Source organism: Mustela nigripes, chromosome 2 (genome assembly GCF_022355385.1).
Source record: "Mustela nigripes isolate SB6536 chromosome 2, MUSNIG.SB6536, whole genome shotgun sequence".
Lineage (NCBI taxonomy): Eukaryota > Metazoa > Chordata > Mammalia > Carnivora > Mustelidae > Mustela > Mustela nigripes.
In genome coordinates, this window is record NC_081558.1 from 213,631,665 (window position 1) to 213,650,907 (window position 19,243).

A 19,243-nucleotide genomic window follows, 5' to 3' on the forward strand; every position below is an offset into this window, starting at 1 on the left:
TCTGTTATCCTAAAGAAGGACAACTGATTATTTCCATGGTATCAGTGCTAATGATTTTCCCCGGGTGGGGGGACTTCACCGAGAAGCTTCTTTGCAGGAGAACCCCAGAGCAGCTGCCAGTGTGTGTGGTGGTTGGTCTGCAAACACTTTAGTACTTGTTTCTTTAGTCTCTTCACTTTAAAAATGGATTCTTGCCTGTAACTTAGTCAGTGAGGTCATATGATTTCTAGGGGATGAATGAAATAAATGAAAAAGGAAATGTCTTTTTATAAGGGCTTATGCATATGCAGCTCTGTGTCATGTCTCTTAATGGTTGTCGGTAAGGCAATGTCACACGTTTTACCGATTTATGAAGGAACGCAGTGAAGAGAACTTGCGGGAACAGGTCTGTGTTTTCCCAAAGGCCAGTGCCACAGTGGGCTTATGCACAGCCCTTGGAACCATGACCTTTGAAAATAGATACTGAGAGTGGCTCCTGAGTTTCTCCATCATTTCCTCCAGCCTTGCTTGAGTGTAAATATAGTGGGCACAAACTCTGCCCTTGAACGAAATGGATCCTGGTGTACATCTTGGAAAATTCCTTAATTCATTGGTGCCTTAGCTTTGTTATTTTAAAATGGTGATCAGATTACTTAACCTGGCTTGGCAATCAGGACAAATCAGTGAGATAACCCTGTGCAGGCTCTCACCTTGTCCATGATTCTCGGCCAGACATCATGTGATGTTCCTTGGTTCTCACCAGAACCTGAGGAGGGTGGTGCTTTTCCCATTTTGCAGAAAAGGTCATTCAGGAGTGGACCCCTGCTCAAACAGGAGCCTTTTGAGCCAGGGGAGAAATGCAGGTAGCCAAATGCAGTGTGCTTTTCACTAAGTGCAGGACCTTGGTCGGAAAAGCTCCTAAGTGTACAAGACAATAAAAGGGAGGTGCCAAGCAAATGACTCAAAGATCACTCTGACACATTACGGTAACCAACAGTGGCCGGCAACTTCTGGAAAGGAACACTTTCTTTCTTTCCTTTTTTTTTTTTTTAAAGATTTTATTTATTTATTTGACAGACAAGTAGGCAGAGAGGCAGGCAGAGACAGAGAAAGGAGGAAGCAGGCTCCCCGCTGAGCAGAGAGCCCGATGCAGGACTCGATCCCAGGACCCTGGGATCATGACCTGAGCCGAAGGCAGAGGCTTTAACTCACTGAGCCACCTAGGTACCCCAAAAGAACACTTTCTTAAGAATAAATATAACAGGATAGGAAACACTGAGCTCTCTGAGCCTCTGCTGAAGTCCCAAAGACCCATAGGGACCCAGACATCAGGGACCCCAGATCCTCCAGAGGGGCTGCCCGGAAAGAAGGTACAGCCTGTGGGACCAGCACTGGCCATGGTGCTGTTGGAGGGAGGATAAGGGGCAGGAGGTGGGGAGGAGATGGTGTCTGTGGTGAGAACCTCTGGGTGCCATGCATGCTTCTCCCCTGGGGGCCACAAAGGGAGCTGATGTCCTCTGATGTCCTTGGGGAGGCCACATGGAGAAGAGTTGCACTTTGCCTGGGAGGGTCTATGGGGCTCCTTGAATAGGAGGGAAGACTGTGGGAGAGGGGGCCCCCACGCAGGGTGGTCATCAGGGTATGGGCAGAGATGACTATGTCACCAGGTGAGCTTATGTACTCCTTGCACTGCTCTCTCCTCCTCTGGGCTCATCCTAAGACTCGACTTTAGCCCCCAGCAGAACTCAGGTGCTCCAAACAGCAAGATCAATGATGCCTTTAACCCAGTATAAAGTACTGGTGTTTGGGAAGGATAGAGACCGATTTTACTTTTCTTCTCTTTTTTTGAGGGCTGAGGGGCTGAGAAATAGCAATTAACACAAGGTCAAGCAATTACCAGTTGGTTAAGTTCCTGCAGATGCAATTGCTTGTCTTGCAAGAGGTAACAGCAAACAGATCTTCCCCTCCCATTTTCTCCATCCCTCTTTGACTTTCTAACTGCAGAAACACAAGTCAGGACTTGGGGAACGGTTTTTCACCTATTCAGAAATTGTGGAATAAAATGAAGTCCTTCTGTTTCATCTCAAGTCTTGAGGCATGATTAATAGAGGTGGAGATAATGTTGGTGAGGCGGCCAGGCTAATTTGGGATCCCAGACAGAATAAAGGATGTTGCCTTCTGAATCTTTAACTAAAAGTAAACCTGCCTAAAATGAAGAAATCTGTACTCTTCAAACCACAAAGTTATCTTTGGAAATAGCCAAAGGAATAAGTAATTTATGGAGTGGCACAGATAATTATGGACAAGGTGTAGAGTATGTATAGAAAGCATGATTAATTAAAATAGTAATTTAGTTCCAATGACCTGTCATCAGGTCTGATGGGATTTTGTAATATTCAGAAATTCAGCTGTGAAGCTATGGAATTTGGAGCGCAGTTTTGGTGACGAGGAGCAGAAGGTCTGAGGGCTATGCTAGCTTAGCCTTGGGGGAGGGCACATGAGGGAGAAACACGAGCTCCTCCTTTGCTTTTGATAAATGTGACACTCAGGAATGTGCCAGAAGCTTGTGCCAGAAGCTTAGGGGAAATTCTGTCACCCCACACCTTTCTGTAGGACTTTAATTTTATTTTTGTCCACACTTGCTCCAAACTGAGTCTTACTGATTAAGTGTTGTATTGTAGCTAACAGTGGCCTTCAATTTATAGATCTAATACTTTTAGATGCATTACCTTTGCTATGTTGATGGAATAAATGTTACTTAAAAAGTAAATGTGTGATTACCATTTTTACAAACCTGGATAACTAACTTATATATACAATTTTACTTGCAATTTACATTTACTTGTAAAATATTTTTTATATTCATTTTTATCATATTGATAATTCATAGAATATATACAATAATGTTACCACCAAATTCTACATAATCCAAAACTTAATTTGGTTTTGGTTGTGACCTGCTTCCAGGGCTTAAGAATCTATATGTACTTTATTTTTCCTTATATTAAGAAAGAAATATTCTACACACGAGTCATTGATAGGCTCATTCATTTTGGCAAAAGTGAATAAAATAAATTTTTTTTGGTATACAAATCTATGAAAGGAATTGGGTTTGACCCAAAGAAGGGCCATTAAGACTAGATCCTAGGTTTGGGATTGGCATGAACCTTTTGTAATGTTTGTTTGGGATTCTCAAATTCTAGTACCTCTACTGATGAGTGAGTTACACGAGAATGACAGGGGCCTCACACCCTATAAAACAGTTTTAATGGTTTGTTTTGATATGAGGCAACATTCTATGGAGAAGATTTAACCAATTAAGATATTATTTTCGTGTCAAAGAAAATCTCTAATATTTTATGCTGATTTTTAAGAAATGACTTATTTTGCCTCTTGATCATCTTCAGCACATTCACTGCCTAGAATGTACAAATGAGTTCTTTGCATTTTTTTCACCCACATAAGCAGATTGTGAATCTGTTCACACGAAGAACTTGGTACACTGTCTTGTGCAGAGTAGAGTGGGTAAACAGGTGTTTATGACTGGTGGGTGGACCACTCTAGACCTCTCTCCCAGAGGCTCCTAAGTAGGGTCCATGCAGTAGCACGGTGTTTACCAGTGTGGATGAAAGAGGGCATTGTGCATTTTGGGACTGAATTCTTTGAAGAGAGAATATGGTTGGAGTTATCTCTGGGGGTGGAGGTCTGATCTGTGAAGAGGGCCACATTCCTGAGCAATAGTGGCTGGTAGACGAGAGCCCGGGGTGGGGAAAGGGGCACCAAGAGTTGTCTCTCAGGCGAGGCTGGCGTCCCGCTCTCCGTGTGTGTGGAACGGAGAAATCTGAGGGAGGACAGGGTCCTTGACTGCGTTGCTGTTTGTGACAGGGAGACACAGCTACTGGGTCTTCCTGGTTTTTCCTCTGTCCTTTTGCCTTTCACTCTTCTCCACGTGCGCTTTCCAATCTCCTTGATTATTTCTGAAGGCACTTTTGTTCAATGTGACTCACATGCCCATTTTCATAACTGTGAGGGAAGCGCTTTTTTAGTTGGGTGTACTTGAGCTTCGTGGGGAATTGTGTTTTCAATCTTTCCTTCTTGCTCTTCTCCCAGTCCTCCCTTTTCTTCATAACCAATTTTTATTATTATTATTATTTTTTTGGCATTAAGGCTTAGCAGAGAATTTAAAAGCATATCGAAGACCTCAAGTAAAAGCTATGATGAGGACCTCTCTATTCATATTAGGTTGATTATACCATGACTGAAACATTGGTGAGATTAAAATTTTAGAATTTAAACAATGACTCTGTTGACCTTTTATAACCAAAAGGTGTGACTTTATCATTTTCCTTGTTTAAAAAATAGCAAGATTATTTGTGTTGTATGGTATACTTGGAGAAAAGATTTAATTTATGTAAATATAAGCAAACCATAAAAACCCCTTAGTCTTTTTAAAATTTATTTTTATTTTTAAAATTTTAAAATTTTTTAAAATTTCTTTTCAGCACAACAGAATTCATTGTAAAAAAAACCCCTAGTCTAATAGTAATCCTTCTCTGCTCTTGACCAGATTAGGAAGAAGCAGCAAGAAGTAGTAGGCTTTTTGGAAGCTAATAAGATCGACTTTAAGGAATTAGACATTGCTGGAGATGAAGACAATAGGAAGTGGATGAGGGAGAATGTTCCTGGAGAGAAAAAACCTCAAAATGGAATCCCTTTGCCTCCCCAGATCTTCAACGAAGAGCAGTATTGTGGGGTGAGTATTTGGTTTCTTAGGAAATTCTTCTGCATGTATGTTTATCCGAAATTGTTTAAAGTAGATTAATTTGGGGATGCCTGGGTGGCTCAGTCTGTTGAGCATCTGACTCTTGATTTGGGCTCAGGTCATGATCTCAGGTTAATGAGTCCAGCTCCACGTTCAGTGGGGAGTCTGCTTGAGAGTCTCTCTTTCCTTCTCCTTCTGCCTCTCCCCCACAACTCTCTTTCTCTCAAAATAAAATAAATAAATCTTGAAAAAAAAAGAGGCTAATTTGGAGGCAGCATTGGAACTTGTTGATGGTTTTCAGGACATGATTTATTTCTATTAATACCTGCATGGTAGACCCATTGTGAGTCACTAATATATAAGATTCACAGAAGGATAGAAACAATAAAATGGTGATTTGGTAGTTCTTGGGATTATTTTAGGTCCCTGATTTTATTTTGAAGAGTGCAGGTCACTCATACAAACAGAGCATACATTTCGTTGGAAAGGAATTCTGATCAGCCTCACGATGTACGCATTCATGAATCCAGGCAGACACAGGGTCGGCTTTCACTTTTCTAAAGAATTATTTGCAGAAGCCAAATCCTAATACAGATGCAAGGTAAATTTGTGGAAATGTATCTAGATAGCTTAAAAACTCTTCTGGACATTTTGATTCAACAGCAATTTTATTTTATACATTTAATAGTTCATTTCACCAGAAAATCACCTTTGCCTCCAGAGTTTATAGTTATGTTTAATAAATCAAATTGTTGAAAAGAAACATTTAGAGATGATGGAGGAAGGGAGGAGGGGGGAGGTGGTGCCCTCAATAGCGTCAAATGGGACGAGTCAACAGAAAGATAAAGAGGGAGAGTGTAAGTAGAGGGAGGAGCAGAGGGAAAGGGAGAAGCAGACTCCCTGCTGAGTAGGGAGCCCCCATGCCGGGCTCCATCGCAGGACCCCTGGGATCATGACCTCAGCCGAAGGCAGATGTTCACCCGACTGAGCCACCCAGGTGGGGAAACCAGTTCAAAGAAGTTATTGGAGATCGTAAAGAAATATGAGAGAGAATTGGAGATGCCAATAAGAATGCCCAAAGAGCAAGAGCCTGTGATAGAAAAAGAGAAGAGTTTAGTTATTAGATCAGTGAAATTATTCTCATTACTTTGAATCCTGTGCTAGTTTTGCTTTCTCTGGAGAAATAATATACACACAGTTCAGGAAATACCACAGAAGCTAAATAAATCGTCGATAATAATTCATATTAAAGAAATATGGTCATATAGATTAAAGCAAAGAACTAAAAAAAAAAAAGAAAGAAAGAAAAGAAAAGAAAAGAAAGGAAAAGAAAAGAAAAGAAACATCTAAAAACTCAAAGAACTTCAGAGCATGAGAGCTGACTTGGATTTCTGTCTATGTGAGTGAGGCTTCTTTTCCTATGTTTATAAGCTATCTTTCCCCCCTTATGATTCGCTATTTTTCTGTTGGGTTACAAGTAATATTTATTGGTTTGTAAGAGTCTTCATTTGTGAGGGAAAGTTGCCCTTTTATGACCATAGATGTTGCAAAAATTTTTTCCGTGTTTTTTTTTTTTTTCTTTTGGCTTTTTAAAGTGATTTTTTTTTTTAGAATGCAGAATTTAAAACATTTTTTGTCAAGACAAATTCCTGAATCCTTTTTCTTTCTGTTTCCTGATCCTGAGTCTTACTTTCAAAAGTTTTCTGCACTCTGAAATTATCAAAAGAATAATTTCATTTTTTCTTCTGATACTTTCCAGTGAAAGTAATATTTTAAATCTCTTACTTTTGCTTATTTTAATTGTCCTTTTAAATTAAGGTTAGTTATAGTAGATAAAATATTGATATATGTAGCTTTTAATGTATGTTAACTCTTAGGGTAAAAGTTCTGCAATTACTTTTTCTATGAAAAGAAAACCTCAAAGTCATTTCTTATCCCATTTTGGTGTGATCTAGTGATTTTTTTTTCATTTTAGTTGTGGAAGAAAAAGAAAAATTTTCCTCTTTCCTAAGAAAAAGACTTCTACTTTTTAAGAAGATTATTTTCTAATATTTGGATATATATTTGTAATATTTCAGTATATATTATTTTGTAATAGAATATTTTGGATATTATTTTATAATTTTTTCCTATTACAAGTATGGATCTAATGAGATGAGTCTATAAATTTTCCTTATTATTATTTTTAACATTTTATTTATTTATTTTAAAGAGAGAGAGTGCGTGTGTGCCAGCAGGGGGAGGGTCAGAGGAAAGGGAGAGAGAAAATCTGAAGTCAACTCCCTGTGAGCTCAGAGCCCAGTTCAGCACTTGATTCCAGGACACTGAGACCATGACCTGAGCCAAAATCAAGAGTTGAATGCTTAACCAACTGAGCTACCCCGGTGTCCTGAGCCTATAAATTATTTGTTTAACTGTTAATGTTAATTCTTTTCATTTCTGCTTTCAGAGAGGTATTAGTAGTGTATCTTATGAACAGCTTTGCTAAATTTGCTTTTCTGCAGTCTGTGGATACTCTTTTTTTTTTTTTAATTTTATTTATTTATTTGACAGACAGAGATCACAAGTAGGCAGAGAGGCAGGCAGAGAGAGAGAGAGGAGGAAACAGGCTCCCTGCTGAGCAGAGAGCCCAATGTGGGACTCGATCTCAGGACCCCGAGATCATGACCTGAGCCGAAGGCAGCGGCTTAACCTACTGAGCCACCCAGGCGCCCCAGTCTGTGGACACTCTTAACAGAAGTGCATAAATGAGGTAGAGGACTTGGTTTCCAGAAAATAGTTAAAAATGATTATTTGTATTGTAGGTTCAGATTTTGAAAGGAGGTTCCCAAGGTCCTGTCAGGTTTAAAAGGGCGTGAATCTGGATGGTCAGTCAATGTGTCTTCCCACGAGCTTGAAATGCCTCCTGTAAGAATAATTATTATGTATGTAGAATCACGGGTCTCATCTCGAATGGTCACTCATGTGCCTCGTCTGATGATGGTGGCAGGGAGCAGGAACCTTAGGGACGGGCGGTGGGTTTCTCGCACCACGGCACTAAGGGGACTGGATGTCGATGGTAGTTCTGAGTACCATCCTGTTCCTGCCAGCGCGAACTCCTGCTGCTCTATCTATGCAGAACAGATGAAGATATTATCCCGAGGGCATGGCTGACAACCATTAGCTAGAGAAAGGAGACACCCGGTGGAAAGCCAGGCGCAGTGGAGGCCAGGTTACCCGCCTGGCAGAGGATACTAACTGGTAATACAGACATGTCTGTCAATGCCAAATTGGAGTCTGTGGGTCTTAGCCCAGGTAGAGGCTGGGTGCCTGCCTGGGCCTGAACACAATCGAAGGGGACCTTGGTCATTCAGCAGAGGCAAGCATCCTCAGGACTGCGAGGGAGGCAGAAGACAAGCCCAGTTAGGGAGGGGGAAGAGCGTTCTCAGAGCATAGATATTACCGGACAAACTATTTCACATCACTAAAAACTTATTATAAAATGTATCATGTGATAAAAATACAGAGCTTAAAGAGGAATAACAAAATGTACAACTATGTGTGCACCAAACATTAAAAGAGCCTTAAGATCTTAATCACTGTTTCCCTATTTTCATGTATTTTTTTTTTCTAGTACTTTAGGTGGCTGGCCTTCATTCCACCCCACAAATTAGGCATTTCTAGTGATTGTTTTATAGTCAATACTTGTTAAATGTTAGATTTACACACATATTTATTAATGTCTTTGCTCATGATTTCTTCTTGCATCATAGATAATACATCTGGAATTACTTTCCTTTGGTCTAATATAGACTATAAAAGTTTCTTTAAGTGACTATTAGTGGTAAATTCTCTAAATTTTTGTTTGAAAAATAACATTTTTCAGAAAAATGTCTGTTTTACTCTCATGTCTAAAAATGGTTTCACTGAAAAAAATAGTTTCACTGGGTCTAAAATTTTAGATCAATGGTTGTTTTTTCTAAAGATGTTGAAATTATGGGCACCTGCGTGGCTCAGTTGGTTAAGCAACTGCCTTCGGCTCAGGTCATGATCCCAGAGTCCCAGGATTGGGTCTCGCATCAGGCTCCCAGCTCCGTGGGGAGTCTGCTTCTCCCTCTGACCTTCTCCCCTCTCATGCTCTCTCTCACATAAACAAATAAAATCTTTAAAAAAAAGATGCTTAAATTATGATTTTACTTTCTTCTGACTTCTGTGTTGGTGTTAAGAAGCCAGTTGTTAGTCTAACTGTCATTCTTTTGTGGGGAAACTGTCTTTTTCCTTGCCCCTCTGCCTGGCTCCTTCACTAGCTCCCTTGCTGCCCTCCTTTTATAAAACTCCACCCCTTAGGCTCTAGGCTTCAGTCACTCCTGCCTTCACTCTGTGGCATCAAAGTGGACACAAAGATCTACTGGTTGTATCAGAAACTCTGCCTTGGTATGTGCTTATTCTTAGAATCCTTGGTCTCACCTGCAATGATCTTTCCGTTATCAGCTCAGCAATGTGTCCATACTTCTTCTCTTAATCTGACTTTAAAAATTTGTTTTTGAGACAGTGTTTCAGGGCTTCTAATCTGCTATACTATCATACCTGGTAGTTGAAAAACCATTTCATACTCATTATTTTTTGAATCTATTTGTTAGTGTCAAGTTAAAAATAATGACAAATTATTGTTCAGTCTTTGGAAGTTAGAAAAGCTATTTGGCAAAAAAGAAGAGACAGAGAGAAAGAAAAAAAAAAAAGAGAAGCTATTTAGACCTAAGTTGAAGCAAAAGACAATTCACTCAATGATAAGAAACATTTTCTGGGGCACCTGAGTGGCTCAGTCGGTTGGCATCTACCTTTGGGGTCAAGATGTGATCCCAGGGTCCTGGGGTTGAGCCTTGTGTCAGGCTCTCTGCTCAGCGGGGAGTCTGCTTCTCCCTCTGCCTCTGCCCTTAACCCCCTTAGCCCCCACCCCCACTCATGCTGTCTCTCTCTGTCTGAAATAAATAAATAAAATCTTGTAAAAAAAAAAAAAAAGAAAACCTTTCTTGATTTGAAAGCTTCTAGAGTTGGCCAACTAGAGAAGTTACAGATCTTTATGGAATTTTTGTAAAATGGAATAAATTTACTTCATTGTATTTCACCTATTCTCTACTACTACTACTAATGTGTTCTATCATATAATTTTTAAAAAAAGATTTATTTATTTATTTGAGAGAGATAGAGTGTGTGAGTACATGGTTGGGGGGAGTAGCAGAGGGAGAAGAAGAGAGACAATCTCAAGCAGACTCCCCACTGAGCATGGAACCTGATGTGGGGCTCGATCCCATGACCCTGAGATCATGACCTGGGCTGAGATCAAAGAATCCAGTGCTCAACTGACCGAGCCACCCAGGCGCCCCTCTATCATGTAATCTTTAACATCCTGCGTATGCGTGCTCCAGGAATCCATACCAAATGACCACTTGCCCTTGATGCTCTAGTTCCTCCAGCTAAGATTTGAGGCAACTCACAAAAATGCATTCCATGTGAGAGAGTATAATTAGCCACTGAGTGAATCTGGGCAACAGGTAGGAAAATAATAAAGCTTTGGGTAAGATTGACACACAAGAATACATAACGTTTTCTTCCTGACGTCCGTGGCCTGTATTTGGTTTTACGCTTCTTAACACACGTAAGAGTAGAGTGGGCAGTAACACTAAGCTGGTTCGAGCACCCTCTGTTCAAACTGGGCCATACGCACTGTCCTTAGTGCGTGGAGAAACTGATCGTTGCCCCGATGACAGAGACATCTGGGGACAGAGTCGTCTGGGGAAGTGCTCCTATGTTTTAACTATATGAAATGAAACTCTTCTGGGCTCCTGACAACCATGCTCCTGAAGAGAGGGTTTAGGGCTGGACCCCCGGGTGGGCATATGGTGGGGGGCAAAGTGGGGCTTCACTGAGCTCCAGATTTCAATCAGCTACCAGGTTTCACCACACTCTGTAGTTCTTCCCACTCTGCCAAAACAGGTGCCACCATAAGCCCTCCATGATCCCGTGGCAGCTGGTGTCAAAAGGTCTGAGATGGGTCTTGTCCCGTAGAAGCTATTACAGTAACTCTGGAGAAACCCTGTGTTGTCTTAGTCTCAGCTGATCAGGGTCCAAATCCATGGGGCCAAATTTTAAGGAAACCAGCTGAAGATATGACACTTCTGGAGAATCCTTTCATTCTGTATATCTGAGTCTTGTCTGCAATTCCTGAGCACAAACAGGTGTGTGTGTGTGTGTGTGTGTGTGCGCGCGCGCTTATTCTCGCTGCTTTGTATTCTGCAAAGTGGAATGATAAAAACGAACTTAAAGTTCATGGTTAGAGATTTCTTAACTTTTGGGGTTAGTCATCTTTGACAAAACAAACTGGGATAAACTTTTGAGTTGTATCTTCCAAGTTACTGACTAATAAAAATGATCAACTTAGGCAAATATTCTGGCTCACAATTGTGCAGTGGGGTTTAAACATTCTTTTTCTTTGCTTCCAGGATTTTGACTCTTTCTTCTCTGCAAAAGAAGAGAATATTATTTATTCATTTCTGGGTTTGGCTCCCCCTCCAGGCTCAAAGGTAAGCTTGAACTCCCCACTGGGTCTCCACACAAGTCATAATAAATGAAGCTAGAAATCAGCCTCCAAGACTGTTTAATAAATGATGATCTCTACATTCACATAGTTTAAATATATTCCTTATTATGATGAAGTCTTATACATGTGTAGCTTATTTTAGTTAATTTTATGATAATACATCACCTGTATTAATTCTTTCTATTTAAAATGAGTTGACTTTGCTTTTTTAGAGAGGGGAAGGGTGAAATCCAGACACAAGAATGGGATAAATCTCAACCTCTTTTTCTCTTCTGGTATTGTCTTATCTTTGATTACACATAATTATGTTAGTTAAATACAGAATTAGGCTGATAAAGCCAATATCCTGAATCTGTCTGATGGAGATCACCATGCACCAGCCTCTGCATCATTACTTCTCCCAAGAATCTCACACATGACTCTCCACCAGTCAAGACAAGTATGCATTAGTTTAATTCATTTGTTCCTTAATTTGTTAGCTTGTCCTCAGCTTCATTTCAAAAGAGATTTGTGAAAACTGAGTCCAAATTAATTCTTATTGTAGGAGAAATAACTCAAAAGCTTGCCTTATAGAGATGGGTTTGTCTCAGAGGCATGTGGCTGTGCTGTCTTTCATAGGTCAGCATTCTTTAGGTAATGCCACTCGGGACCTCTTAGTGCCTAGGTTAACATCAAAGGTCTAGTGGCAATTCCTTCTTCAAAGGTAACATGTAGATTTCACAATTGCTAATAAGGTTTTATACAAGGAAGAAAATCTTCCCTTTTAGTGAAACACCTTTTTGGCTTTGACCAACTTAAACACAACACATTTCATATATGCTATTCACAGTTAAGAAAAGCTATTACATGCAATTCATTCTTTTTTATTTGGCATTGGAGTTTGGTATGGGAGTTTTATTTGGTATAGGTGTTTATTAATGGGGTCATGTTAGTTTACTTACTTTAAGACATGGTGCCTTGGTGTTAAGGTACATTTCTTGGTGGGGACATTCAGGTCACTTGTGTCTTGAAGACGAGAAGGAAAGGTAGAGGGAAGACTGTTTCAGGCAAAGGGAAGGTCAAGTGCAAAGTCCCTGAGGCAGGAAAGAATGTGGAAAGTTCTAAAACTGCCATGAGGCCCACATCACTGCAGTGAAGGGTGGAGGTACCATAGGAGGTGGGAGTTGCAGGTGGACATCCCGTGGGCCATAGTGGTGCTCTGGATTCTGTCTTACCTGCAGTGGAAACATTGTAAGTGGTTTAAGCAGAGAAGTAATCTTATTTCCTTTTTGAAAAGTCATTTGGTTACTGTGGGATGAACGGACTAAAAGGGTGCATAATCCCATAGTAATACAGATGAGAATTCATGGCAGCTTGGACTAGGGTGGTGGGATAGAACTGCATGGAAGTGGATGATTTTAGGTCTGTTTTGGAGGAAGAATTGGTAAGACTTGCTGATAGATTGAATGTGGGTGTGGGGATGGGGTTTCTGGTTGTTGGGTGTATGCATTCACTTTAGTGGAGGACCGACTTTTCAGGGGGTTTTTAGGTCTGAATGAGACATCTAATGGAAGAAGTGAGGTAGGCAGTTGCAGATTGCTGTGTGTCTCACTGAGGTCTGGTTGAAGAAATGCACATGTGGGGTCTGCTGCCATGTGGCTGGGGCTAAAGTAAAGGGGGAGGGTTGACAGGAAGGACGGTGGGCTTGGAGGTACTCGGAGCTTGAAGCTAGGTAGAGGAGAAGCAGAGGCCACCTGAAGAGGCTGAGATGGAGAGTCTGAGTCAGAAGGAGACCAGGAGCATGTGGCATGAAGGCTGCCAAGGAGGAGCATTTTTCATGGACGAGGGTCCAACGCTTCTGAGAGATCGAGTCAAGTGAGGACAAACAAGTGACCATTGTGTTTCCTTTCTGGTTCCTTTTTATTTTTCTGTAAGATGTTTTCTAAGATGTCTGCGGACTCTTGGTTATCTAAGAACAAGTTGCTAAAAAGTTGAATGGATGGTCTAGATCCATGGTCATAACTTTCTCTGTGGTAAGCTTTACCATGGGTTGACTTAGTGATGATCTGTTGGCTTTCTGTTAGGGATCCGGGACTGCGGACTTTTGCTGTTGGTCTGGGTTTGTTTCTCCTTCTCCCTCTGCTCCTCTCCCTGCTCACACTCTCTCTTTCTCAAATAAATAAAATATTTTAAAAAAGGCAAGTATCATTATCTATCCTTCTCTTAAGTCCTTTCCATATTTATTCAGTTAATTAGTCAGTTAATTCTGTCTAATTTACTTCTCAGTTATATAATGAAATTAAATGTTTAATTTTTGGTTGTTGTCTTAAAAATATAATACTGGGGTGCCTGGGTGGCTCAGTGGGTTAAGCCGCTGCCTTCGGCTCAGGTCATGATCTCGGGGTCCTGGGATCGAGTCCCACATCGGGCTCTCTGCTCAGCAGGGAGCCTGCTTCCCTCTATCTCCCTCTCTGCCTGCCTCTCCCTCTGCTTGTGATCTCTCTCTGTCAAATAAATAAATAAAATCTTAAAAAAAAATATAATACTGAGTTGTAATTCAGTCATCACAAAATTCACCTACCAGAAGTATGCAATTACTGGCTTTTTAGTATAGTCACAGATTTGTGCAACCATCACCATGATCTACTTCCAAAACATTTTCATCAGTCACCCCCCCCCCCCCCAAATCCAGTACCCCTTAGCTATTACACCCCATTCCTCAAACTAACCATGCTCCCAGCCCTAAGGAACCACTGATATACTTCTTCTATATAGACTTTCCTCTTCTCAGCATTTTGTAGAAATGAAATCACACAGCATTTTGTTCTTTCTGCCTGGCTTCTTTAACTTAGCATAATGTTGTCAAGGTTCATTCATTTTCTAGTATGTATCAGGACTTCTTTTCCTTTTTATGCAGAATAATATTCTATTGTATGGAGAGACCACATTTTACTTATCCACTTACCAGTTGATGAATACTCGAATTGTTTTCATTTTTGAGCTATATGAGTAATGCTGTTATGACCATTTGTGTATCTTTTGCTTGGTTTCATTTTAAGTGGTACAGTTTTATATTACAGGTTACTGTGCTGTAGAAACAGTTGTATAGTTTTAAAAATTCAGATGTCAGAGTTCGTTTGACCTGCTGATTCTGAATTACTGGGAGAGGCCTGAGGATTTTCACTTAAAAAAAGTTCTTTGGTTGATTCTGATGCACACTTCTTTCTTTTTTTGGGGGGTCAATCTGTTTTTTTAATGAACATATAATGTAATATTTGTCCCAGGGGTACAGGTCTGTGAATCATCAGTCTTATGCAACTCACTGTAGCACATACCCTTCCCACTGTCCATCACCCAGACACCCTATCCCTACCCCTCCATCCCCCATCAACTCTGTTTGTTTCATGAGTTTAAGAGTCTCTTAATGGTTTGTCTCCCTCCTGATCTCTTCTTGTATCACCTCCCCTGACCCCCATGATGTCCTGCTCTGCCTCTCAAATTCTTCATGTCAGAGAAATCATATGATAATTGTCTTTCTCTGATTGACTTATTTCACTTAGCATAATATGGTCGTGGGTAGGTCTATTTTCACTTTTTGAGGAATGTCTATGCTGTTTTCCAGAGTGGCTGCACCAGCTCTGACGCACACTTCTGTTTAACAAGCACTAAATGAGGGACTCATTTTAGTATTCACATACGTGCCTCTGGAAAATGAATGTGATGCCGTATTTGCTTTGGTTAAACAACTCAAACGTTACAGAGCAATTATAAGGTTACTTTGCTTCCCTCCCTCCCTGGGGGCATTCAACATTGTTGCAAGATTGCAGGGTTCTTGTCTCACAGAGTAGAAGAATGAATCTCAGGGACAAAAAAGGGTGAAGTGAAATGAAAGTTTATTAAGTGAGGGTGAGAGCAGAAGGGAAAGAAGCAGCTCTCTTGCATGAGGTCGTTCCTGAATGGATTGCCACTGAGGGCTTCTAGTGGCAGTTTTTCATCAAAAACTTGACCAGGAAGCTTGTGGCCTTGAGATTCTTGTGCCATCTTGGTTTGCGTGTGGACTATTGATAACATCCTTAATGACTGACTTCTTTGAGGTCTGGTCATGTTCTGTAATTACAATGTAATTCAGAGAGTGATGCTCCCTCACGTCACAGCCAGGTGGTCCTGTCTCTTCCCTGATCACTTGTTCTCTCTGGCTTAGCTTCTTCCTGCCAGGAATAGCCTTAGAGCCTAGCCAGGGGCCCCTTCCTCTCTCCGCCTATACTTAACCTTTCCTTATTCAACATCATGAATTAAAAAAAAAAAAAATATATATATATATATATTGCATATTTATCTCCATGAGCAATGTGTATGTTATTTTGTACTTTTAATGCCTGATTGGTATCACATTTTTTAGAATGTTCTATAGCTGGCTGTTTAAAAAACATTATCCTTTGAAATATATCCTACTAAGATATATAAATCTATTTCAGCCTCTGCTAAGTTTTATCTTGTCCCATTTTAAAAATATCTAATTTCAGTTTTTATATCCCGCCCTGATCTGTGCTTAAGTCTTGTCATATTGCATGAAATTCTCTTTAACTAAGTGAAAGAAAGGTCTGGCCATGGAATTATAAAACCCAGCCTAGAGAGAGCTAAGAGACCGTCCAGTCCTGATTATTATCTTCCCAGAGGAGGGGCTTGAAGCTCACAGGACGTATATGATATCTGCAGATACTGCACTAATTAGCAGCACAGATTGTGCTGGAACCTCTGGTGTTGTCAGCGTTGCTTGGATTTATAGGTGTTTATGCATGCACATGTGGGGAAAGTCCTTCAATTGCCCTTTGGGAAGACACACATTTGATGATTTATGGAAATGATATTATTTGCCACAGTGTCACTTTGTAGTAAACAACATTGTGGATAAGTATCAGCAAGGAAATTAATCTCATCCTTAAAATAGATACTCTTGAACAATTAGATAGACAATGTATGCTTATAAAGTGATATTAAGTAACATACTCAGCATTTTTCTTTTGGAATATTGTTTTTGTCTAAAGCATGCTGTACGGGGCCAAGTATGAGGACAGTTTTCCCGATGAGGGCTTTGCCAGTAAGCACTGGCTCCGTAAAGGCAACCGTAGTTCTTTAAAACCATCTGGTCATATCTGATTAAATGAGTATCATTGTTAATAGCACACTCCTGGCAAGGCTTTGGTTGTATACACAGTTTCCAGTTATGTCCTGGCAATAAGGATTACACATTCTAAGGGAACCTAGGCAGAGAGCGATATTGCCATGAAACACAGAAAGACTTAATAAATAAGAATTTACAAGTTCCGAAGGGCTCAGGCAGAGGGGATATCACTTACAAATGTCTCATTTCAATGTACAAAAATAGTCTGCCACATTGTTGTGATTTATAAAAAGCTTAACAGGAAAGACAGAGGGTTTCCTTATATATTCAGAAAATAGGACATTAAGATAACATCAACAGTAAACCAAACAAAAACCGTACTCATCCTTCCCTGATTCATTCATTTCTATGTAATTAATTTTCATTCTGCTGGATCTGGGGTTGGTAGTCTCACGAATCCATCTGCTTCTCAGCTAGGGTTCTGGAAATCCTGTCTCAGTCCACTGGTATGGTCTCAATGATCTTTAATTGTTGCCATCAGAAGCCTATACCCTAAAGTACCTGGCATATAGTCCTTTTCTCGGGGGCTCTGGGTCATTCTATGTAATGAATGAAGCAGTCTGGCTTGTAGTGGACTGCAAAAGCTTTCAGGGAAACAGCAGAATGAAACAAGCTAAGAAAAACAACTGTAGATGACAAAAGACTTAAAATAACTGTGGTTAATTTTTTAATGATTTTTTTGAAGGTAAAAGTCTTTATGGGGATTCTAACAAGAATAATGCACCTGATACGAAACTGTGGTTGTTTCTCTGGCATGCAAAAACAAAACAATAAACTCTGTCCAAAAAGTTTTAGATAAGATATCTATAAACATAGTCACTAAGCCTGTTTTCAAAGTTAGAAAACATTGTATCTTATTTGTAAAAAAGTGGATGAATGGAGGAAAACTCCTGATATAAGATAATTATCCAGAAACATATTATACCATGAATATACCAAGCAATGCCCCATGAAAGATACCATGAATGCCAAGCACACGCTTACCATGTATGGTAGGAATATATCGAGAACATCAAGTGAGGAGAGTCAGTAGATCTGGACTAGGTCCTAAACACCTATATAGTAATACAACTGTATGTAGGTGATGGGAATCTCTAGGTGTAAACTATTGTTCTAGAACATGCTAGATTGAAATGAAAGACATAAGATATGATCAATTTGACATTTAAAGCAAATTACTGAAATTATGATGGATAACCTATACTGTGGTTGTCAAATGTCAGGCAAGGAATCACTAGGATCAATGTCTTTTTTTTTTTTTTTTTTTTTTTAAGATTTCATTTGAGAGAAAAAGAGAGGGAGAGAAAATCACCAGCAGACTCCCTGTTGAGCACAGAGCCCATCTTGGGGCTTGATCCCATGACCCATGAAATCAGCACCTGGGTTAAAACCAAGAGCTGGGCACTTAACTAGTTGAGTCACCAAGGTGCCCAGGATCAAGGTCTTTTATACATTATTTTGGTCAGGGGAATATTATTAAGATATCAGTAACAAACTTCCACTTACGTATGTAATTGGATTTCCTCTGGCTGATGAAGATGAGGGCAGTCATGCCCACATTAGAGCATTACGTTCACAGAATGCTGTGGGGGTGACTACTGCATGGCAGAAACCCCACATCACAGGGAGTACTGTTCTTCTCACCGTGGCCATCCAAGGAGGTTCTAACATTCCCAACGGCAAGGCTGCAGCATTTGGGGCTCCCTCTCTCCTGTCCAGGATTCTGTCCTCATTTCCTAGTAGCTATGGTTGCCCCAAGTTCTGTTTCCTGATTCTTCTGTTAAAAACCCCCGAGTTTTGGGTTTTGTTGAGAAGATGGCGGAGAAGTAGCAAGCTGAGACTGCTTCAGCTAGCCGGAGATCAGCTAGATAGCTTATCTAAAGATTGCAAACACCTGAAAATCCATCGGCAGATCGAAGAGAAGAAGAACAGCAATTCTGGAAACAGAAAATCAGCCACTTTCTGAAAGGTAGGACCGGCGGAGAAGTGAATCCAAAGCGACGGGAAGATAGACCCCGGGGGGAGGGGCCGGCTCCCGGCAAGCGGCGGAGCAACCGCGCACAAAATCAGGACTTTTAAAAGTCTGTTCCGCTGAGGGACATCGCTCCAGAGGCTAAACCGGGGCGAAGCCCACGCGGGGTCAGCGTGGCCTCAGGTCCCGCAGGGTCACAGAAGGATCGGGGGTGTCTGAGTGTCGCAGAGCTTGCGGGTATTGGAACGGGAAAGCCGGCTACAGAGACAGAGCCGACAGTAATCTCGCAGCTCCGTGTTACCTTGAACCGGTCGCAGGCTCGGGGAGCTCGGAGCGCGGCCGGAGGTCAGGCAGACGGGAGTAACTGGGCGCTGTTCTCTGAGGGCGCACTGAGGAGTGGGGCCCTGGGCTCTCCGCTCCTCCGGGCCGGAGATCAGGAGGCCGCCATTTGTATTCCCGTCCTCTGGAACTCTACGGAAAGCGCTCAGGGAACAAAAGCTCCTGAAAGCAAACCCGAGCGGATTACTCACCCCGGCCCCGGGTAAGGGCGGTGTAATTCCGCCTGGGGCAAAGACACTTGAGAATCACTACAACAGGCCCCTCCCCCAGAAGATCAACAAGAAATCCAGCCGAGACCAAGTTCACCTACCAAGGAGTGTGGTTTCAATACCAAGGAGAGCAGCAGAATTCCAGAGGAGGAGAAAGCCAAGCACGGAACTCATGGCTTTTTTCCTGTGATTTTTTTTAGTCTTGCAGTTAATTTAATTTTTTCTTTTTCATTTTTTTTTTTTT

General features: G+C 41.0%; 1 protein-coding gene across 2 annotated transcripts in view; it reads left to right on the forward strand.

Moving 5' to 3' along the window:
• SH3BGR (SH3 domain binding glutamate rich protein) overlaps positions 1-19,243 on the forward strand; it is a 63,890-nt gene that overhangs the window by 8,698 nt on the left and 35,949 nt on the right. For both annotated transcript variants that reach the window (XM_059392361.1, XM_059392362.1), the window contains exons 2-3: positions 4,547-4,732; positions 11,221-11,301. In XM_059392361.1, the coding sequence (XP_059248344.1) occupies positions 4,547-4,732; positions 11,221-11,301 (267 nt within the window). The remainder of the gene's footprint in view (positions 1-4,546; positions 4,733-11,220; positions 11,302-19,243) is intronic.